Here is a 23,268-nt window from a genome sequence, read left to right on the forward strand (position 1 = left end):
CAGGGTGAATGTGGAGCAGCAGCCTGGGGAGGAGAGGAAAGTTGACTGAGGACTGGAGTACAATAGGGGAACGTGACTGCCTCTGCTTAAAATGATTTCAAAACCATAACTCCCTGGTTAATAACTTTAAGGATCATACAATTAAAAGATGAGGCAGCTTTTCCGGTAAGCGGTCTGAGGTGACCTCTAAAAATGGTTCGCTATTCACTTGACCCAGAAAACTCCACAAAATCATGCAAGTCAAGAGGTTCAAATCTTCGTGTTCACTTTAAGAACACTCGTGAAACTGCCCAGGCCATTAAGGGTATGCATATCCGAAAAGCCACCAAGTATGTGAAGGATGTCACTTTAAAGAAGCAATGTGTGCCGTTCCGTCGTTACAATGGTGGAGTTGGTAGGTGTGCCCAGGCCAGACAGTGGGGCTGGACGCAAGGTCGGTAGCCCAAAAAGAGTGCTGAATTTTTACTGCACATACTCAAAAATGCAGAGAGTAATGCTGAACTTAAGGGCTTAGATGTAGATTCCCTGGTCATTGAGCACATCCAGGCGAACAAAGCCCCCAAGATGCGGCGCAGGACTTACAGAGCTCATGGTCGGATCAACCCACACATGAGCTCTCCCTGCCACATTGAGATGATCCTTACTGAAAAAGAACGGATTGCTCCTAAACCGGAAGAGGAGGTTGCCCAGAAGAAAAAGATATCCCAGAAGAAAGTGAAGAACAAAAACTTATGGCCCGAGAATAAATGCTGCAAAAATTAAATGCAAATAAAAGTAAAAGCAGAGTGTTGGTTGTCTTAATTAGTAAATCTATTTCAAGTGTCATCACAAAATGGATCAAATGAGTTTTCATAAACATGCTGTTTTGCAGAAAAAAAAAAAGATGAGGCAAATTCAAGAGGAAGGATATCATTTAAAAAAACTGCTTTGGGGGCTTCCCTGGTGGCTCAGTGGTTAAGAATCCGCCTGCCAATGCAGGGGACACGGGTTCGAGCCCTGGTCCAGGAAGATCCCACATGCCGCAGAGCAACTAAGCCCATGCGCCACAACCACTGAGCCTGCGTGAGCCTGCGTGCCACAACTACTGAAGCCCGTGTGCCTAGAGCCCGTGCTCTGCAAAAAGAGAAGCCACCGCGGTGAGAAGTCCGCGCACTGCAACAAAGAGTAGCCCCCGCTCACCCCAACTAGAGAAAGCCCCCGCGCAGCAACGAAGACCCAACACACCCAAAAATAAATAAATAATAAATTAGAAAAAAAAAGAAAACTGCTTTGGAGGTGGAGTTGGGTAGAGTTTTAATCCCTAGCTGCTAAGTTGGTTACCTCTACTCCATTTCCCCTAGACTTCTTCGTGATGCTGGCAGAGCTCTCTGAGATCCCCGAATACCACCCGAGTTCTTCAGTTACGGGCGGGATGATGGGAACGTGGCCTCTCCTAGGGTGAGCGTTCTGCTTCTTGCCTCCTCCGTCACCTCCTCTTCCCCAACGACACTGGAAACAGTTCTTCCTCTCTGGGCTCAGTTTCCTCAAGCTGCAAATTACTTCCAGAATGGAGAATACTCCTCTCTCAACGTTGGGTACATTTGTCCTGGATGGGAAGAGTCCTGGGAGATCATGGTGAAGGAAGGGGGAGAGGGCAGGACAGCAAAAATTAGTCCAGTGCGAAGGCTTGATGCAGAGCAAGGGGACTAAAGAGGAAAAGCTAGAAAATAGGTTAAGTGAAGCTAAACAGAGGAACTGTTTTCCTTGGGAAAGATTCTGACCGGGGCTTTGTCCATTTTCCGCCCCACTCCTTTTCCCCACATGAGATGTGGTGTTGAGAGATGGGGTAGGAAATTGGGGTGACGGAAGTTATGTGGTCGGAGGCTGACTAGGAGAAAGGGTTGTACATCAGGTAGTGATCAGAGAAGGAGGGGTAGGGAAGGGTAAATTTAAAATCAGAATAGTTGGGTGCCATTTGTCCCTCCAAAGTCACAGAGGTCATGAATAGTAGATAGTCCAAGAACTACAAATCTTGGGGCACGAATAATGGGACTTCCATTGTAGCCAAGAAGCACACCACCCAGGGGCATGTTAAAGAGAGATGTGTCAAAGGGAATGGGAGGAGTCCTAAGGCACCTATTTTCAAAGGAAACAGCTCCAAAGCAATCAAGCTAGAACGTTAAGGACTAGGGACACTTGCTCTCCTATAACTCAGCATCTGTCAGCGCTCTCATTACCAGGTGCTATTTCCAGAGTCCTGGGTCTAGTGGAGGAAAAGGGAGGGGCCCTGGTGGAGAGACAGAGGGAGACCCGATGGGCTCCTCCCCCAGCCCAGCTGCAGTTCTAGATTCTCGCCACTCGGGGGCTCCCGAGCTCAACCACAGTCCCAGAGTTAGGGACGGGGACGGGGACGGGGATGGGGACGGGGAAAGGGGAGGGGGTGGGGAGAGAGAGAGATAGAGCCTTCAGAGGACAGTTTGGGACGTCAGTGGTGACCCTGAGCAGAGAGGTGACTTAGGGGACATTTGCTCTGAAGCTGCAGACCCTTCGCATGGCCGTTGGGAAGACATCCAGCCTCAGCCCTTCTCTCGTGGGACTGGGACTAGTTCCCCACCTCTTACCCTCCGAGGTCATTTCCTCCCCTGCGCGTTTCCTTCCCCTCCCCCATCCTTGTGGTAGGAACACCACCACCATCCCCCACAGCCTGTCAGAGTCCTGAGGAATGCTCTCACCCTGGCTGGGTGCCAAGCTCTGGACTTCCTGGGCTTTGGGGTGGGGCTTGGCCAAGGGGAAGCCCTTTGGACAGGAGAGCCACCCAATCCTGCATAGCCTGCTTTCGCGCGCTCTCTCCGTGTCTCTCTCTCCCTACGCCCCCCCCACCCCCCGGCCCCAGGCAAAAGGCTCATCTATCATTCTCTGTCACCATCACCTAATTTCCTACCCCCACAATAGGATTTCCTTGCCAGGGCAAAACATCCACAATATGGAGACGGTGGGCATCCTAAACGCTGGTTTATAGTGAGAGAGGCGGAAAAAACCTATTACAGAACCTGCCTTCCCTGTTGCAGAAGGCATGTAGCTGGAAGGAGAGGTTCAGCTGCCAGGTCCTGAAGGTAAGGGTTTTGTAAACGGTCATTTGGCCCTGGGACTCCTTCTGGATCCTTCTCAGGACCATTGGGTCTAAGGAAGTACGTCTCTCTGTAGTAAAGCTTGGGAGTGAATTTCTGCGTATCTGACTACCTCTGCTCACTCTCCATGTTCCTGAAATAAATCAGCTGAAATCTGAACTTGTTGGTCTACATCAAGGCCAAGGAAATCTTTCCACCCAGCTGTAGCCGACTGGGATGGGTTCAGCGAGAATGGGGAACAGGCAGAAATTACTCCCAAATCTAATGAATAGAGACCAGGCCTGTCAGAGGCCTCTGCGTCCTCTCCAAGGGGTCACTGCTCAGAAATGTTTTTGCATTGAGGGGGTTGGAGAATCTTCTGATATTGTCCACAAGTGACAAAGTGAGAACTCAGTCCTGTGGCATCCCCTGCCTCGCGGTCCCTTGGTGCAGATTTTGCAGACTGTCTACCTGAAGTCATCATCTGTAGACCTGTGCCAGATTCCCAAGTTCCTACCTTGAAATCTCAGCCCCCCACACCCAGGGCCTAGAGGAGAGCCGATGTAGGTCACTGCAGCTGAGCCTGCGGGGCTGTTTGCTCCTTGAGCGCAGAGCCTTTCAGGCACAGAGAGGAAACCTTGCAGAGAAGTGAGAGAAAGGGCTCTGTGAGTAACAGAGGAAAGCATTCCTCAAAAAATGAAGCATGGAGAGGACAGGAGTCAACTGGTCGCACCTGAGACAGTGATGGGAGCTCTGCTCCTAAGAGGCTGCATGTGACAGAGGAGGGAAAGGGAGAGGAGAGGGGCTGAGCATGGCTCCCTCCCTGGCTTTCCCTCCCATGCCCCACCCTTGCTCTCTTTGCCTGTGTAAGGGAACCCTTCTGATCTACTGTCCATCCCCCATTCTCCAGTCGCCTTGCTTTCAAGGCTTAGATTTCATTCTCTGGAGCCTTTGTGACTTGCCTCAGAGACCCTCTGCTTCCTCTGGTCACAGTTTCTGTGTCTCAGGAAGCTAGAGTAGGCCAGGGTTGTCCCCACCCGTCCCATTGAAAGACTCTTCCTGCTTGTTATCTGTTAAACTCATTTTGCCCAGGGTACTTCCAACCCTCTGGGGCCTCATTTCTTTTCTTGGCTCTCCCTACCCGCCAAGATCCAAAGGAGTGTGTGTTTTTGTGTACATGCATGGTGCCCATACTGTCTTGGTTTTGCATGGGGTGTCAAGGACCTATGGCTGTAATGAGCTTGGGGTCCTCATGGCCAGGAAAAATAGACAAGGGACCAATTTCTACCTCCAGACTCAAAACAATTTAAACCACAATCAATTGTTCTGTAGGAGTCTCAGGACAGGAAGAAAAGTAGGGAAGATGGAGAAAGGATAAATAATCAGTCTTAGCATTCTCTTCCCCTCATTCTTCCCCTCAAACCCTTACCCTCCCCTTTCACGTCTCAGCTACTTATCCTCCCACTACTTGTTCGCTCTCATTCCCAGAATCCCTGCACACAGTAGGCACTCAATAAATGCTTTTTACACTGAGTCAAACTGAATCCGGTTATGCTCTCTGGCTAAACTTTGAGATGAAAAAGCACAAAAGGAGAAGGTAGACCCTCTCCAGATCCTGGGCTAGATTCTCCTACAGGACTGATTGCTAGGGAACAGAGACCCAGAGCAGTGGTTCTCCTGCATCAGAATCACCTGCAGAGCTGGGTGAAACTCAGATTGCTGGGCTCTACCGCCGGAGTTTCTCATTCAATGGGCCTGGGATGGAGCCTGAAAATTTGCATTTCTAACAGGTGCCTGGGTGATGCTGACCCCTCCACTAATCCTGAGAATCACTGTCTTAGGGAACCACAGCCCCTCACCCCAGTGCTCACCATGGGGACCTGGTTCGTCCCAATGTCATATAGTTTAGGAGGAAGGAACAGGTGAGAATTGGGAACACGTGACTCCTGCTCAGTCCTCCACCCCAACACCTACAGGGATCCCAGAAAGATAGGGCAAGGGTGAGCAGAAGTCGGTCTCCGATTGATTAGACGTTCTCTTTTTAAATAGTCCATCGACTCCATCCTTTTTTAAAGTCACTTCCCAAAACATGTTTTGCACCAGCAACGGAGCACTAGGAATTTCCTGTGGCGAGGCAGCGCCAGCATGGGGAGGGGAGAGGCCTTGCTGAGCGAGCGCCTTCCCTTGGCTCGGGCAGGGCCACGTGCCCCACCCCCTCGCTTGCACATGTCTGCACCGCCACCGCCGCAGCAGCCGGGCTGTTTATGAGCGAGTTGTTGTGGTAGAAATGGAGCAGGCTGCACATGCCCGGGCCATGTGACCCCAGCAGCCCGCGTGAGCCTCGAGCCGGCACAGACACACACACTCGGCCCTGTCCTCCACCGGCTGGAGAAACAGGAGGAAAGATGGGGAAGGAGTGAAAGGGCACTGGGCTCCCTTCCCCCTGTCTCCTGGCTCTTTATTCTGCTTCTGTCTCCTCTGTCTCTCCCAAGCCACCAGGAGAGGAAACACCCAGGAAAGGAACATGGTTTCCCCAGGCATATTCTCCTCCCAGGCAGCCCCTTGGCATTTACACAACCCAGAGCCCTAAGCCCCAAATGAACAAAGGGCCTCCCCAAGCCAAGATCACAGGATGCCAGCCCCAGTCCTCCAGCTGACGTGCTAATGGCAGCCCAGAGCCAAGACTTGGTTTCCCTGCAGCCTGGGCTCCCCAAATCAGGCTGCCTGGTCCCCTCTTTCTAGGAAGGAGGATGCCGCACAGAGATGCAGTGAGTGCCCGGTCCAGAATTAGAACCAGGAGTGTTCAGGGATTTGTGGGGTCAGGGACTGGAAGCAAGGATTCTTTCTGCAGCAGTCGTCTGTGGGGTTAGTGGACAGGAAGGGCAAAATCCCTCTGCCAACTGAGGATAGGGAAGAGCTGAGGGATGGGGTGGGGATGGGGGGTGAGATCTGGAAGAACACAAACTCTGTCCAGCTGGAGAACAAACTCTTCCTTGTGACGCGAGAGACAAGCTCAGCCTCCATCCCTCATGGAAGTGTCCCCTCTCATCCATCTGGCCCTCCCAGCCCCTTAGAGACCTCTGTCAGCACTCTAACCCCAGACCCCCGCTTCCAGCCCTCTGCTCCGGCCCCCCACCCGTGACCCTGTTTCTGAGCGGCAGTGCCTCTTGCTGGGATGTGAGACTGTGCTGGAGTCAGGCGGACAGTAGGTTAGCAGGAACAAGCAAATGAAAGGAGCACGACCCACATTTCCTCACCGCACCAAAACTTCGCAGATCCTGCATTGCAGAGCTAGCGCTTTTTTTTTTTTTTTTTTTTTTTAATTCTCCACTGGGCCCCTACACGCGTCTGCATTTTTGCAACCAGTACAGATTTTTTTTTCAGGGTGCAAACTGCGCATTCTAATGAGCCAAAGCTCCTTCCCGCGGCATTGAAAATCTCTGGCAAATTGCTTCTCCCCACCCCCACCCCCAATTTAGAAAAAGGGGAGGGATCCCAAATTTGTGAAGTCGCATCCTCCCTTTCTCCTTCCCCTGCTCCCCTCCCCCAACATACTGCAGTCTTTCCAGCCCAACTAACAGCTGCAGACCAGGGGAGAGGGATGGGAGGTGGGAAAAATCAGCCTTGTTCCTCCTTTGCACTCAGACTGAGCTGGCGGGGGGCGGGGTTGCTTTTTTCCTGGGCAACCCGTTGCATCCCTCTTTCCCTCCCCATCCCAGCCAGTGTTTATGTAAGCCTCCCAGAAGCTACACACAGCCCCTAATGCCTGCCCAGGCCGCAGCTCCTCCAAGGTCCGTCCTGCTCACGAGGACTGTCATGAGCCTCCGGCCTCCCCAGGCAGCTGCATGGAGATCTGCAGAGGCTCAAGGAATGAGGAGATGTTGGACACGGAGGGGGTTTGAGATGGAGCTTGGGGTAAGGGATGGCGATGGGGGCAGGCACACAGGTATCCCAGCCTCACCACTCCCCATACATTCCCGTGCATCTTAGTCCTACAGAGGCTCAAGGACAGCCAAGGGGCAGGTGCAGGGACCTGGAAGGTGACACCACCCGTGGGCTCCAGCAGCAGCATAGCAAAGGTTGGACAGGATGGCCTTGCCTTAGCATGTCCTGGATGTCACTGCCCCCCGATCTGGGAGGAGGAACCCCATGCCAGAAAGTGGGCACTCTGGGGCTTAGTTTTCTCCTGCCAAGGGCAGTCCATGTCACCTCCTTGATCCTGTGAGTTTGCTGGGATCCTGGGCTCAGAGAGGGGAACCCAAGGGAGGATTCCCCAAAGCATCTGCTGAAGAAGCACTGGCCCAGGATGGTGGGTGGCTTTCAGAGGGCTGTTTTCAAAAATGCTCATCTCTCAAGCAGGTAAATGGGGAAGAAGGATGTTGTTTCCTTATGGCTTTTTTTTAAAAAATAAATTTACTTTATTATTTATTTTTGGCTGCATTGGGTCTTCGTTGCTGCACGCTGGCTTTCTCTAGTTGCAGAGAGCGGGGGCTAGACTTCGTTGTGGTGTGCGTGCTTCTCATTGCGGTGGCTTCTCTTGTTGCGGAGCACGAGGTCTAGGCGCGCGGGCTCTATAGCACAGGCTCAGTAGTTGTGGCGCACGGGTTTAGTTGATCCGCGGCATGTGGGATCTTCTTGGACCAGGGCTCGAACCCGTGTCCCCTGCATTAGCAGACGGATTCTTAACCACTGCGCCACCAGGGAAGTCCCTCCTTATGGCTTTTTATACAACTTGTGTCTGTCCTTGGTGGTCTTCCGTACTCTCATTTAACCAATCCATTCTTTTTTATTTTTAATTTTTTTAATTGAAACTTGTATTTGAAGTGTTAACAAGGAAGGAGAACTTTGGTTCACTGGAAAAGTCAATCGACTAAATGAATTATAAAGGTAAGCAAGTATGTAACAGGTCATTACTGGCAATGGGCCCATATTGATTGGTTCCTACCAAGGGGTACACGTAGATATGGTTCTCACCAAAGGGTCTGCATGCAAAAGGCTCCCACAGGAGGGGGTCATCCATGCAGCCCCCATTCATGTGGCCCCACCGAGGGTGACTTCCAGCAAGATAGAGACCACACCACCCAACCAATCCTTTTTTTTTTTGTGGCTACACCACGCAGCTTGTGGGATCTTACTTCCCCGACCAGGGCCCTGGCAGTGAAAGCGCCAAGTCCTAACCACTGGACCGCCAGGGAATTCCCATTTTTTTCCCCAACCAATCCATTCCTGATACACCATGGCCCTTTAAGGGGCCCAGACCTATGGAAGGAAGCACCATGGCCCTTTAAGGGGCCCAGACCTATGTGTCCCTCTCCCTTCATCACCAGCTACATATCCCAGAGTCACGGGGTCAGAGAAGAGAAGGATGTCTGCTTAAGTTACTCACTGCTGTAGCAATGTATGTGGAAGTTTGTTTTTTTGTGTGTTTGTTTGCACCCTAATCTGGCCCCCTTCTACCTAACCAGAGGAGGGGAATGTAGGAGTGAGAGAGGGAGGAGTTTAAGGGAAGAAGAAATGAGGGTGGAGTTAGAGGTTCTGGGAAACTAAGGTACTTGTGGAGACAGGAGCAAGGGGTACTTCGGGCTTCCCCTTCTTGGTGACACACCTCATTTCCAGCACCATTGTTGCTTAGGAAACACCAGGATGAGCTTGCAGCTCAGACATTCCACCCAGAGTAATCATTCTCTCAAGGAAGGGCAGTCTTGCTAGTGGGAAGAGTTTTATCCTCAGGCCTGGGGTTGAATTCCCAACATTGCCATTTTCATTGTGCCATTGATAGTAGTAGTTCCAAGAGGCAGCTGGGGGAGCTTTAGCTCCTCCATAAGTCTCCATTAACTCCTCCATTCTTTAATGTGACATCTTCTCAATCTTAAGTGCTTCACTTCAAATACAGCTTCAAGACAAGTTGCCTTGTCTCTGGAGCGTCCTGGGCAAGTTAATAAATGTTTCTAAGTCTCAGATTCCCCATCTCTAAATTAAGAATGGGGACTTTCCTGGTGGCGCAAGTGGTTAAGAATCCGCCTGCCAATGCAGGGGACACGGGTTCGAGCCCTGGCCTGGGAAGATCCCACATCCCGCGGAGCAACTAAGCCTGTGCGCCACAACTACTGAGCCTCCGCTCTAAAGCCCGCAAGCCACAATTACCGAGCCCGCGAGCCACAACTACTGAAGCCCGCGCGCCTAGAGCTCGTGCTCCGCAACAAGAGAAGGCACCACAATGAGAAGCCCACGCACCGCAACGAAGAGTAGCCCCCACTTGCCGCAATTAGAGAAAACCCGCGTGCAGCAACAAAGACCCAATGCAGCCAAAAATAAATAAATAAATTTTAAAAATAAATAAACTAAGAATGAGACCTACAGCATAGGGCTGTCATGGACGTTCAATGAAATGATCTGTGTAACACACTTAGCCCAGTACCTGGCATACAGTTGGTACTTAATACATATTTATTACTTCCTTTCCTTGGAAAAAGGAGTAGTGAGGTAAAGATAGAATCTGAGACAAAACACATCCATGGAACCCAGGCTTGGATCATACCTCACCCTCCCTTTTTCTATCACCCCCAGAGAAAAAATTAATTCAGACTTTAACCCTCCTACTTAATTCTCCTGAAATTCTCCCCAAGACATCAAAGCTTTTGGTGGGTTAGGGAAAGCTGGCTGGTCTTTCAGAGAACAGAAAAAGGATCTAGGAGGGCTGGGAATGAGTCTCTCCCAGGCACAGGGCTTGCTGCCTGGGGCTGGGGCATTCCCAGCGTTTCTGTCCTGGGTCTGCATCACCTGGGCAGGCAGGTTATTTTCCTGGGGCAGTGGTTCGTTCCGTGAGAAAGGAGCGGGGAAGGAAGGCACTTCCTTCCTACTGAAGGCTGACCTGGTTTCCAGCAAGGACCCACCCCAGTCAGTCAGTCAAGCAGTCAGCCCAAGATTTAGGCCACCCAGGATTTGCACAGGGTGTTGCCTTGTTACCCAGAGCACCCTACTGATGAGGAAAATAGGTCTTGGATCAAACACACACATCCACACACATTCTTGCCATTCACACTTACACACTCACACATGCAGTCTCTCGTTCATGATCCTATGATCACACTCTGGCCAGAGCTTGGAGCTCTCACTCTCTTCTCTTCCTCTACCCTATCTCTGCTGTCCTCCCCAGACCAAAGAAATTCAAGAGAATTTAACAGATAGTTGGAAACATATATACACACACAGGATTCCACCCGGCCCCTAAATGGTGAGGTCAGTCTAGGATCCCAGACTCTGAGGAATCGGAGCAGAAGTGTGGGCAACATGGAGCCAGGTGTGCTCTGCTGTGCTGGGTCTTGGATATGCATCCATTCCCCATGGTTCTACCTGGGCACTGTTGATTAAGGGTCCAAGTTGTTCTTGGGCTGAATTTCGCTATGGGAGATACGGTGCGTGAGCATGCACAAGTGTGTGTGTGTGTGTGTGTGTGTGTGTGTGTGTGTGTGTGTGTGTGTATATAGAAGTGAACTGGAATGTCCAGCTGGCAGGAGGGGTGGGAGGTCATGTTGAGGTACACCTGTTGTCTTAGGTCAAGGTTGAGGTCATAGAGAGGCCAAAGCTAGATTCTATTCCAGGTCCCCAAAGGCCAGACAACCCAGCCTTTTCTCCCTCCATTTGGTGGCTCTTAGTCCCATAGTCTCTGTCCTTCTCCCAGCAGCTGTTGACAGAGAGAGGAGCAGGATGGATAGACAGAAGCTTCTGGAGCCAAGGGAGAGTCCTGCCTCGTCATTATTCTGTATCCTTCTCTCCAGTTGTAGAAGGAAGATCCCAAAGTTACTTCTTTGTCAGGGGGCAAAGGAGGGGCCCTATAAGAAGTGCAGAGGAAGGAGGGCGCAGAAGTAACCCCCCTCCTTTGCCTCCTCCCTCCCAGCCTCCGCCTTCGTACCTCACACAGACTGCAAAACAACCCAGCTTCTTGCCAAGAGTCAGGCTGACTGCATTTCAGCTCTGGCTGCCTCTGCTTCCTCCTCCCTCTCACTGGCTGTAAACTCAGGGAGGGAGTCTTGACCCCTGCCCTCCCCGAGTAGGGATAAACACCAGCAAGTAGAACAAGGGGTGGGCAGGGTGACCACAGCAGCAAGAAGAACTGTAGCTGCCTAACAGGGCAACGAAAGGGAGTGTGCTGACGGGGGTGCTGGGCTGGTGGGGAGCTAGAGGTCATACCAAGGTCCCTGATTTTGAGTCTAGCCCTGGCAGGTCCCTGGGCTCGGGCTCTGGCCCTGGCCCTGGCTCTGATGGAGACTCAGGAAGGGTGCAGAGAGCATGCAGTGCCGGACATGGCAGTTCACCTCCCAGTTTTCCCTCCAGAGCCCAGCAGGAGGAGGGAGAGGGGGTGGAGGCTGAGTTCAGAACCAAGTTTTCCTGAAAAGCCTCTTTCCTTGTTTGTCCTAGCCCCTCCCAGGTCCTCCCACGCTCTGCTGCAGCTTCCCAGCTCTGGGCCAAGGGGCCAGGGCAGGCCAGGGAAGAGCCCACTGCCCTCACTCTCCCACTGTTCTTGGGGGCAAGGAAACAAAGCTAAAGCCCAGGCCGTTCTAGGGAGCCCATCTGTCTTCCCCTGGGAGTCAGAGGGCCAGCGAGTGGTCAGGCCAGCTGCCCAGCCGCCTCCCCTTCAGTCATCTTCACAGTCCTCTCTGCTTACTTCCTCACCACCCAGCTTACTCCTTCCTTGGTGTCCACACGCCTCCTTTTCTTTACTTTTTCGGTAGCTGTTTCCAGGCATCCATCAATGCTGTCCCAGGAGCTATCTGTGAACAAGTGGAGAAGGGCTTCCTGTGTGGGAAAAAAAAAAAAGACAAAAAAAAAACCCTCCCTAGGAGCAGTGGGACTGAGGAGGGACTAGCAGGAAGCAGCAGGTGGCCCAGGTTCACTTGGCTGCTTCAAGAAGAGGCTTGCAGCTCTCCCCCCAAGCCAAGTCCTCAAACAGGATAGACCTCGGGAATTCCCCGGCAGTCCAGTGGTTAGGACTCCCAGCTCTCACTGCCGAAGGCCCGGGTTCAATCCCTGATTGGGGAATCCCACAAGCCACACAGCGAGGCCAAAAAAAAAAACCCCAAAACAGGATAGACCTTGACTGGAGACCCTTTTTCGCCAATGGGGCAGAGTTGCTCCTCTGAAGGGAGATGCGGGCTGTTTCTAACCCCTATTCAGCGTTTCATTTCCATGTCTGCCCACCTCCTTGATGGTGGTCAAATGAAACTAGCAATGGATGCCTGACCTTGGGCCAATCACTTCTTCTAAGACTCATTTTCCTCGTCAGTAAGGGAGAGAGGATTAAGATGGTCTTTGTGTTCCCTTCCGTGGAATCCACGCTACCCTGAAGCACTGAGGGTGGGGAGGGGGGTGTCACTCTGCCCCCAAGCCCTGCCTCACCTCTGGCCCCTTTAGAACTTCAAAGCACTTTCACCACAAAGCTCTCCTCCCTTGTCCTTTTTATTTCCTAGACAAAGGGAAATGACTCACCCCGAAGTCACCTTCAGTGGGTGGGGTGGTGTCATACACGAAAACAGGGAGTCCCCAGGGACATCCTCACCACGCCCCCCCCCCCCCCCCCGGCCATGGCAACTCGTTTCCCTAGGGGAGTAGAATGGAACAGGGGCCACATTTCCTTTCCATCTCAGGACTTGGCTCTGCAGCAGAAGTTCAGCTTAAGCTCCTGACCGAGGGGATATTCCTACTTGTCATCTCTCTCGTGTCACCAGTAACCTCAAGGCGAAGTCAGTCCTGCAATCACGTGAAGCCCTCACGTTTGCAAGGTTTGCAGAAAGGGGTTGTTAGCTTTGATCTCCCAGGGAGCGGCCAAGCTTGCCAGCCGCTCCCCAGGAATTCACATGCCTCTGCCATACAGGCTTTCCAAACACGCCACCCTGACTCTCAGCGCACTCCACCCCACAAGGCTCTCAGCTCCTCCCCGGTTCCAGCAGGAGCTTTTGCGAGGCAGAAACGGGGAAATATACGCAGTCCGCCCACTTTGCCAATGGACTACATATCCCGACAGCCTTGGCTCTACGCAGGCGCACGGAACTCAACGTGCCTGCTGCTGGAAAAGTGTGTCACTGGGGCACGAGGCGCTCCCTGGGATCACATGGTACCTGCTCCAGTGCCGCGTGCGGCCCGGGAACCCTGGGTTGCTGGCGCCTGCGCAGAGCCCTCTGTCCCAGAGAAAAAGGCTGGGGCAAAAGGCCGTTGAGATTGGCAGAGTGAAATACTGCTGCCGAGGGAACGTAGCAGGGCACACGTCTCGCTTCTTTGCGCCTGGGTGCCCCGTTTCTCCCATCACGTACTTACTTCCTGACTCCAACCTCTCTCCCTCTGGGACTTTTGCACCGGGAGCTCCAGATTCCCTACCCTGCAGCGCTGCGGAGCCTTCAGGCAGTGGCACCCCGGGCACTGCAGAGACCCGACCCTCCTTGCTACCTTCTAGCCAGAACTACTGCAGGCTGATTCCCTCCGCCCCCTTCCCCCACACTCTCTTGCTTTTCCCATGCAAAGCCGACCTCCGTTGCCTCAGCGTCCTACCCTTCTGCAGGGCTGCAGTCGGCCACCCCAAGACCTTGCTGCAGGGTGCCTAGGATCCTTATCGTGAGCCGCGGGGTCCACTCCCCGTCCTCGGTCAGTTCCCAGGGGGCGACAGCGGCAATTGTAATCTCCAGTTTGTGTCAAGGTCCAGTTTGAATGACCGCTGTCAGCTGGTGAAGACATGACGACCCCGGACTCCAACAACAACACAGGTACTAAGATTCCTTTGCTACCATCATTCTTTCTCTGTCACTGTCTCCTCTCCTCCATCTACGCCTTTGTAAGGAACTTTGTAAGGGACTGGAGACTCCCTCGGCCTGGGGATTTGCTAGCGTGATGGGGGCCGTAGGCTGGGATTTCCAGAGTGGGTTGTTCGGCCTGGGAATGCGCCCGGAGGCGCCCCACCATCACCCCTCAGAACCCCTCTCTTTAGCCTGAAGGACTCGGATCGCGGGGAAGGAGTAAATGGAGAGCGGGTACGTGTGGTGAGATGAACAGTTTACAAGAACTGGGAGTTTTGGAGCAGTGCCCCGAAACGCCCCCATCTGTCCACCCCCTGCAGCTGTGGCATGCCTGGACTTCTCGGAAGGAGGACCCCCTCCTTCCAATCTTCCTCTTCCCTTAGTTCCTGCAGGCTCGAGGGAACTCGAGAAGCAGTGGGGCGACCTGGGTTCCAGGCAGGAGGGGCTGGGGGGATGGGTCGGATCTCACTGGTGAATCCTCAGTAGGGAGCGGCACTTGAGGAGCCCCACGAGTGGTGCTCTGCCCCAGGAAGGACACCCAGAGCGCCCCGGCAGCCCGGAGCGCTCACATGGCTGCGGAGCCGGGCCCACGTGCTGCGTTTGTTTTCATTCTGCAGAAGCCGTCGCCGCCACCCCATTGGTGGTTGCCTCCCGGCCCCATTACATAATGAGCTCCGCCCCCCGTTGCCCCGGCAACGCGTGTACCCTTCTCTCCTCCCCTTAGTAGTCCTGACCCAGCTGGCGTGAGGGACCCAGCCCTAGACTGGGACCCCGGACGCCGAGGAGGGGCGGGGCGGGGGGCGGGGCTGCTGCTCCCGATTGACGGGAAGCGGAGAGGGCGGAACCTCGGGTTCTGGGGTTCCTCGTTGGGGAGCCACGTGCAAGAGGCACACGTGGAGCCGGGACGTGAGGCCGGCTGAGGGCCCGGCTCCCGCCCCGCCCCGCCGAGATCTGGGTGAAGCTGGGCTGACTCACCGCCCCCGCCTGCCTCCTTTTCCTGTCCGCCTGCCCGGCCCTCTCCTCCTTCCCCATAACCGATGCAGAGTAAGACAGAGCCATCCCTGACCTCTCGTGGCCTCATGTTTACACTCCTCAAGGGGACCTCACATCTAGCCACCCTTCTCCTCACTCTTTTCCTCTTCATTCTCTTTGCACCTACCTCACCGTACTGCCTTTAGACTCAGCTTCTCCACATTACAAATTCTTTCTGTTCCCCAAGCATCTCGTTTCTTAGTCCTGCAAACACTGTCTTACGCCTACTCCCAGCAAACAAGAAGCAGTTTGTCTCCTAAGGGCTTCCCGCAGAACAACTACATCCCAGAAACATAGCTGAAAGGATATTAAGTCTCTTTTCATCTTTTTTTTTTTTCCCCACAGAAAGGAAAACTGGGACCCAGAGAGGGGAGTTGATTTCCTCTGGGTCACAAATCAAGTTGGTGGTGATAGATCCAGATCTAAAACTAGACTCTTTTGAGTGTGCCCCACACTTCCAGGTGGAAGTCTCTTCGGATGAGTCTCACTTCTCTTTGGGGGATGGCTGAACTGGGTCAGGTTCATTTACCACCAAATAAATATCCCATTCCCCCACCTCAGCCCTGAAACTGTAGGAGCCGATCTATTGTGCAATTATTTTACAGGGAACTCGGTTCACCCTGACCAACCTTGAGCTATTTTAGGGTTGCTCTGCCCAGCTTAGTGTGTGTCAGTGGGTGAGCAAGACATGTGCCTCTGTAGACACGGTGGCATGCCCTGTGTCAGCTCACACGTGTCCTGGGATCCTCCCTCCTCCCACCCCATCCATGGCAGGCCATGCGAGGTACTTGGCAAAGGTGTGGCAGGCAGGTCACCTTCTTCTCCTGCTAATGCAATGGGAACACAGCCACCTGGTTGGCAATATAACTAGAGGGCCAAAGTCCCTGAATGGCCAGAGAGCCAAGGTCATTGTCACTAGGCAGAGAGATCTAGAAGGGGGAATTCCAAAGCCTGAGGCTGGACAGTTTGTCCTTCACTTCCAACTCCTGCAACTCATACTGTTAAGCCCTTCCCTGGGTTCAGGGATAGAGTCCACTCTGACTCTTGATCTTGGAGGCCAGGGGAACAGTACCTTTGGAGAATACGTCTTCCAGTTTTGAGGGAATGTGATTGTTTTGCTCTTGTAAGACCCCCACTCTCCTCACTGTTGGCTAGCTGCCCCTCCATGGTCTCATCACTGGAATGGTCTTGGCATTAAAATCAGCAGCTGGTTTTTGTTCTTTTTTTTTGAAGCCTGGGCATTATGAATGGTTTTCAGCTGCTCATCCTATCCCGAGGTCAGCTGCTGACAATTAAGTCATTAGCTGCGGTTGATATTCTAAAGGAAGGCATCCAGGGCGGGGGTGGGGGGGTTGGTACATATGTGAGATACTCGCAGAGCATCACAGAGGTCATGCCTCTAGAGAGGTACCTCGCACGCCAGGCAGAAGCTGAGTGTACCTGCCAAGAGTTGCGGTGGTTGGTTGGCCGTGTCTGGTATGTGTTGGGGAGTTGCTTATTGTGGCTCTTCTGGGGACTCCAGGATTAGGTGTTTCACATGGTTAACTTCTGAATATCCAACAGTGTTTTGGGAGGCAGGTGAGAGATGGGCAGAGTGGTGACCTAGGACCAAAGATATATGGCGGTTGACACGCCTTTCCCTTGGGTTCTCCTGCCAGGTGGCGTCATCACCTATATCGGCTCCAGCGGCTCCTCCCCAAACCGCACCAGCCCCGAGTCCCTCTACAGTGACAGCTCGAATGGCAGCTTCCAGTCCCTGACCCAAGGCTGTCCCACCTACTTCCCACCATCACCCACTGGCTCCCTCACCCAGGACCCAGCTCGCTCCTTTGGGAGCACTCCACCCAGCTTGGGTGACGATGGTTCCCCTTCATCTTCCTCGTTGTCATCATCCTCCTCCTTCTATAACGGGAGCCCCCCCAGGGGTCTACAAGTGGCCCTGGAAGACAGCAACCGAGTGTCCCCCAGCAAGAGCACCAGCAACATCACCAGTGAGTAAATTTCCAGCCGATCTGGGGGGAAGGGAAGGTGTCCAGGCTGAGGTGGGGAGTTGACATTCATGTGACACAGTTATTCCCAGGACCCACGCTGGCCTCAGGGATTTCTCCTAGAGTTGCACCAACTGCTGTCAGCCCTGTCTGCTCATTCGGGTGCCCCCTAGATACTGAAGCTCCTCCTCAGTTTCCCACCCCACCCCCCCCGCCCAATCTCCAGCTCAGAAAACCTCCAGCTCTCTGACCACTCAGAAACCTGCCCTGTTCACCCACTGCCCCTCTCTTCCCGCAGAGCTGAATGGCATGGTGCTACTGTGTAAGGTGTGTGGGGACGTGGCCTCGGGCTTCCACTATGGCGTGCATGCCTGTGAGGGCTGCAAGGTGAGGCAGGGTGGGGGTAAGGGCAGGTGACCCTCTCCCACAGGACACATAGGCCCGGCCTAGACGGAGATGCTCACTAGCTGCCCCGGCTCCACAGGGCTTTTTCCGTCGGAGCATCCAACAGAACATCCAGTACAAAAGGTGTCTGAAAAACGAGAACTGCTCCATCGTCCGCATCAATCGTAACCGCTGCCAGCAGTGTCGCTTCAAGAAGTGTCTCTCCGTGGGCATGTCTCGAGATGGTGAGGCAGCACCGTGCCCACGAGCCTCCCCTCCCCCTCCCCCGTTCTTCCACTCGGAAGTTTCTGAATTAATCCCTGCCTTACAAAGGCCCAATACTAGGCATCTCATTTGCATAGGGGATGCCCACATTTCATCGGGTCTCAGGTAAACACACACATCTTTCCCATTAGTCTCTCTGGTCACCTCTTACGTAATGCCTACTTGGAAAACCCCCTCGATGGGTGTGGCCTTGTGGGTTTTATGTGGAACCCCAAGCTCTAAGGGGCTTGCCCTTTCAGGAGGAAGGAAGAGAAGCGTGTGAGTGTGTATTAGAACTTCCTGACACTGCTCTCATCCTGTCACAGCTGTGCGTTTTGGGCGCATCCCCAAACGAGAGAAGCAGCGGATGCTGGCTGAGATGCAGAGTGCCATGAACCTGGCCAACAACCAGCTAAGCAGCCAGTGCCCGCTGGAGACCCCGCCCACCCAGCACCCCACCCCAAGCCCCATGGGCCCCTCCCCACCCCCAGCCCCTGCCCCCTCACCCTTGGTGGGCTTCTCCCAGTTCCCACAGCAGCTGACGCCTCCCCGATCCCCAAGTCCTGAGCCCACAGTGGAGGATGTAATATCCCAGGTAGCCCGGGCCCACCGAGAGATCTTCACCTACGCCCATGACAAGCTGGGCACCTCACCTGGCAACTTAAATGCCAACCATGCCTCGGGCAACCCTCCAGCCACCACCCCACATCACTGGGAAAGTCAGGGCTGCCCGCCTGCCCCCAATGACAACAACATCGTGGCCGCCCAGCGTCATAATGAGGCCCTGAACAGTTTACGCCAGGCTCCCTCCTCTTACCCTCCCACCTGGCCCCCTGGCCCTGCCCATCACAGCTGCCACCAGCCAAACAGCCATGGGCACCATCTGTGCCCCACCCACGTGTACCCAGCCCCAGAAGGCGAAGCACCTGCCGACAGTCTGCGGCAGGGCAACTCCAAGAACGTTCTGCTGGTGAGGGCACTGGGGGTGAAGTGGGCAGGGGACTGGGGAGACTGGATTTAGCACAGGGCCGCTGGGTGTGCCTGAAGGCTAGGTGCAGGGAGGATGCTCAGCCCTGCAGGAAGGGCTCTGCCTGGGAATCCCTGATCTCCACCTGGCACCTGATTGCTACTTTACCTGAAAGACCCATCCTCCAACGCCACAACTCTAACCCAAGCAGAGTCGGGGGCCCAGCACTGCTGGGGAAGCCTATCTGAGGCAGCCTGACTGATACTCCCCTCCCCAAATTCTCTCCTCTTCCAGGCATGTCCCATGAACATGTACCCGCACGGACGCAGTGGGCGAACTGTGCAGGAGATCTGGGAGGATTTCTCCATGAGCTTCACGCCCGCTGTGAGGGAGGTGGTCGAGTTTGCCAAGCACATCCCTGGCTTCCGTGACCTTTCTCAGCACGACCAGGTCACCCTGCTTAAGGCTGGCACCTTTGAGGTGAGTGACCCTTTGTGCTCCCTGCTCTTGACCTTGGGAAGGATCCAGCAGAAAGGGTGTCTGGGGTGGGCAGGGGCTCTGAAACCTTACTCTTGACGGATGAAGGAAGGGGCAGAATCCCTCCCAGTCCTGCCTATGGATGGCTGGGACTTCTGTCATCTCAGCTGGGGTCTAATTACATCCTATTACCCTAAAATAACACTTTAGGGTACAGCGCTATTCCCGTTCTAGACATGAGCACATTCACTTTGGTGAAGTGCCTTGCCCAAGGTCACAGGGAGCGACAAGGTTGAGACCCAGATTCAGGCTGGATTCCAAAGCCAGTGGGATGTTCCCCATCCACCTGGCACTGCACCCCCCTCATAGCTTACTCAGAAACTAGCCCCAGTCTTGACTGAGAAATCTAAGGCAGCACCAGTAACCCTTTCACAAAACTTTAGGGGAGGGCTTCCCTGGTGGCGCAGTGGTTGAGAGTCCGCCTGCCGATGCAGGGGACACGGGTTCGTGCCCCGGTCCGGGAAGATCCCACATGCTGCGGAGCGGCTGGGCCCGTGAGCCACGGCCGCTGAGCCTGCGCGTCCGGAGAGACCCGCGTACCGCAAAAAACAAAAAAGAAAAAAAAAAAAACTTTAGGGGCAACTTGGCGATTGCTCCTCCCACTCCACCCAGGATGACTGTCCCCGCTTTAGGTGCTGATGGTACGCTTTGCATCGCTGTTCAACGTGAAGGACCAGACAGTGATGTTTCTGAGCCGCACCACCTACAGCCTGCAGGAGCTCGGCGCTATGGGCATGGGAGACCTGCTCAACGCCATGTTCGATTTCAGCGAGAAGCTCAACTCCCTGGCGCTTACCGAGGAGGAGCTGGGCCTCTTCACCGCGGTGGTGCTCGTCTCTGCAGGTAGGTCAGGCTCCCGCCTGAGCCTGACCCCGGGAGGAGGCGGACGCAGTTCGATTCAACACACCTTTTATGGAGTACCTACTCTAGGCCAGGCCCTGCACCCGGGCACTGGGGATACAGACATGATTCAGACACAGTCTAGCTCAGGAGACAGACTCATGCCCGACTAATTATAAAACAGTGAGATAAGTGTCACAGTAGAAGCATGAACCAAGGGCTTTGGAAGCACACACAACTATTTCTGCCTGGGGAGCTGGGGAAGGAGGTGACACTTGAGTGGGGCCTCAAAGGACAAGTAAAGATACTGCCAGGCAGAGAGAGGGGGAAGGGCATCCCAGGCAGAGGGAACTACAGAACAAAAAGCAAGGGAGCCTGGGCGTGTGTGGCCTGTTCAGGGAAGGAGAGCGGCCTGGTGGGGTGGGAGGGGGCCAGCCCTGCTGAGCCTGGGCTCCCAGGTCGCAGGCACCTCCTGCTCTTGGGTCAGAGGCCTAGGAGAGGGAGTCATGTTCCCCCTCCTCCTCCTTCCCCATCGGCCCTCTGAGGGGCTTCGGGGAGAGGCTGCATGGCCGCCGCCGCGTCCTCGCAGGCCTCCGGGTCCTCCTCGTCAGAGGAGCTCAGGGAGCCTGCCTCACTGCCGTCGTCTTCCCCACAGACCGCTCGGGCATGGAGAATTCCGCTTCGGTGGAGCAGCTCCAGGAGACGCTGCTGCGGGCTCTTCGGGCTCTGGTGCTGAAGAACCGGCCCTCGGAGACTTCCCGCTTCACCAAGCTGCTGCTCAAGCTGCCGGACCTGCGGACCCTGAACAACATGCATTCCGAGAAGCTGCTGTCCTTCCGGGTGGACGCCCAGTGACCCGCCCGGCCGGCCTTCTGCCGCTGCCCCCTTGTACAGAATCGAACTCTGCACTTCTCTCTCCTTTACGAGACGAAAAGGAAAAGCAAACCAGAATCTTATTTATATTGTTATAAAATATTCCAAGATGAGCCTCCGGCCCCCCGAGCCTTCTTGTAATACCTGTCTCCCTCCCCCATCACTGAACCTCCCCTGCCTCCCCTATTTAAACCACTCTCTCCCCCCTCTTACTCTCTAGCCCCCCGATTTGTTCTATTCCTGTCTCAAATCCAGTAGTTCACAGCTGAGCTGGCTTCTGTGGTGTGTGCTCGTTCTGGGGGGCGGGGCGGAAGCGTGGCCAAGGCTGGGGGCACACCTCTCCACCTGGTCAGTTTGTGGGGTGGGTCCTCTGGCCAGCAGATGGGAGGATACAGGGAAACAGCACACAAGTCTAAGGGGGGGGGTGCCCAAGGGGATTATTTTCATCATATATTTATTACATAAATATATAGTAAAATAGACGAGCAACAATTACCATAAAAATATCTTTCTTTAAAATCCTGACCCAGAACACAACGGGGTGAAAAATCGCACAAAACAGACATACTGATTGTCAACGTGGGGCAGGAGTAGGAGCCCCCAAGTCACCCCTACTGGCCCCACCCCTCCCTGGGGAAGGGACCTACCTCCTTCCCTGTTTCTGGCCACAGCCCCCCTCCCCCCACCCCAGCACCAGCTTCTCATACATTCAGTAGCGCCTGCAAGGAAGTGTCCCCCTCCTCCCACCCAGGAGTTCCCAGGGCAGGAATTACTGTCCCCCTTATGGACGGTGTCTGTGTCACACGCCCTGCCCTCTCCCAGCCCTGTAGACCCGCCACCAGGGGAAGGGGTAGGGGCTCCTCCACCCCCACCCTCCCCAAGTCTGAGCAGGGAGGAGGCTGGATGAGGTATGTGTGTTATGAGTGATGGGAGGGGGAATACTGAGATGGAGAGGCGGGTGGTGGGGGTGGGGTAGTGGTCATGGCTCTGGCACCCCCTTGTCCTGGCCTGGCACCCTCCTCCCACCAACACTGCACCTGCTGCCCCACTCTGCCTGCCCTAGTGCCCCGGGCCAATACTGGGGGAGGCATGCTAAGCACCCACGTCAAGGCCATCCCCCTCATTAGCACCAATGGCCCCCAGGAGAGGGCCCTGTCCCTCACTTCCAAAGCAGGGACTGGGACAGCTGCCTCTCTAGAGCAGGTGCGTGGCGCTCCTGAGTCCCCCCGGCTCCTCCCCCACCACGTGTACTTGCTCACACATTCACACAGAGAAACGCACACATACACCCCACGTCACTGAGAGTGGGGGGAGGGGTCGGGGGTTACAGGGAGGAGTGGGGGATCACAGCTCATATGATTGGGGAGGGGGAGGGGGAGGGGGGATTCCCAAGTGCCTGTAAGAGGCCAGGCCTCTTGAAGGCCTTTTCTCCACCATGGGCATGGCTGAGAATGGGAACGGAGGGGTGGACGTGGGGATGGAGGGATAGAGAGACTGCAGACAGGTCAGGAATTCCACTGGGCCCCCAGGGGGTGGGAGGAGGGTACAAGAGGGCTTATCCATGGGACTGGAGTAATACAGGAATCAGTACCCCAGGAGAGCGAGAGGGTAGAGACGGACAAGGACAGCACGGGCAGCCCACGAACCCAAGGGGGGCTGGGCAGGCACATGCACAGGTGATAGCAGATGCTCTTCTAGGCCCTCCAGCCCTGTCGGAACACCTGAACAGTGGGGGAAGGACATGCCCTGATGGGCAGCATAGCATTGCCTTCCCGTGTGTGTGTGTGTGCGTGCGTGTGTGTGTGTGTGTGAAGGGGGCTGTGGCAGGCTGAGGGTCAGGGTGGGGTGGCAGGTTCCCCACTGCTTAAGACATTTTTGCCCCAATAGTGCAAAGCGCAGGAAGCCCTGGCACCCCTCCCCCCGCCCCCTGCCCCATTCCCCATGGCTTCCGGGGGCATCTGTGTCCACCCATCCATCCCTGCCGACATGCAGCCCTGAGCCCAGGGCCCTCTGGTCTGCTCCGTCCCTCCCCCACCCTCCCCTCCCCCCACCCTCAGAGGGCTACCTCCTCCCTCCCTCTCTCGCCTGCGGAGTGGGCGATAGCCAAAGGGAGGAGGAGGGCAGCTCACCCAAGTGCAGACCAACAGAGCACTCCTCACCAGGAGGGTGGGAGGTGGCTCAAGCCAAAGTCCCTGAATTAGAGAAAAGAAGAGGGGAAAGGGGTTCCGGGGGCACAGGGGCGGCTGGCCTGAAGAGCTTCAAAGAAAAGAGGAGGAGCACCAACCACCCCCTCCCCCGGGGCTTCGACTAAGTGCCACTTATCTAAGCACCCCCATTCCGGTGCCTGCCTGCCCGGAGTCTGGGATAGTGCATCGAGTGGGAGTGGAAAGGAGGAGGGCAGGGGTTAGAGAGAGCCCAGCAGACAGATGGAAACAGGGGCCGAGGGGGGTGGAGGCTCTCGGAGAAGCTCACGCACACCCCCCCCCCCCCAGGGCAGCAGCATCTGGATCGTA

The 23,268-nt window shown here is 54.9% G+C and overlaps 1 protein-coding gene, 1 long non-coding RNA gene and 1 pseudogene across 3 annotated transcripts; 2 read left to right on the top strand and 1 right to left on the bottom strand.

Annotated features, from left to right (window-relative positions):
* Nucleotides 1-6: 6 nt before the first annotated feature.
* LOC309838094 (large ribosomal subunit protein uL22-like) lies at nt 7-746 on the top strand (annotated as a pseudogene). The gene has a single exon. The product of its transcript is annotated as a large ribosomal subunit protein uL22-like (transcript).
* Nucleotides 747-1,350: 604 nt separating this feature from the next.
* LOC309838551 lies at nt 1,351-13,685 on the bottom strand. The gene is made up of 3 exons (XR_014298360.1): nt 13,629-13,685; nt 11,772-11,857; nt 1,351-1,601 (listed from the first exon to the last, which is right to left on the bottom strand). It is a non-coding gene; the product is annotated as an uncharacterized lncRNA (long non-coding RNA).
* On the top strand, nt 13,316-22,712 carry NR1D1 (nuclear receptor subfamily 1 group D member 1). Its single transcript, XM_082679691.1, has 8 exons — nt 13,316-13,840; nt 16,561-16,893; nt 17,189-17,277; nt 17,375-17,519; nt 17,865-18,508; nt 18,800-18,985; nt 19,675-19,885; nt 20,538-22,712. Exons 1-8 carry the CDS (start codon nt 13,810-13,812, stop codon nt 20,735-20,737), a joined length of 1,839 nt encoding a protein of 612 aa, XP_082535817.1. The 5' UTR covers nt 13,316-13,809; the 3' UTR covers nt 20,738-22,712.
* The last annotated feature ends 556 nt before the right edge of the window (nt 22,713-23,268 follow it).

This window comes from Grampus griseus (genome assembly GCF_964374135.1).
Source record: "Grampus griseus genome assembly, chromosome: 20".
NCBI classification, from domain to species: Eukaryota; Metazoa; Chordata; class Mammalia; order Artiodactyla; family Delphinidae; genus Grampus; species Grampus griseus.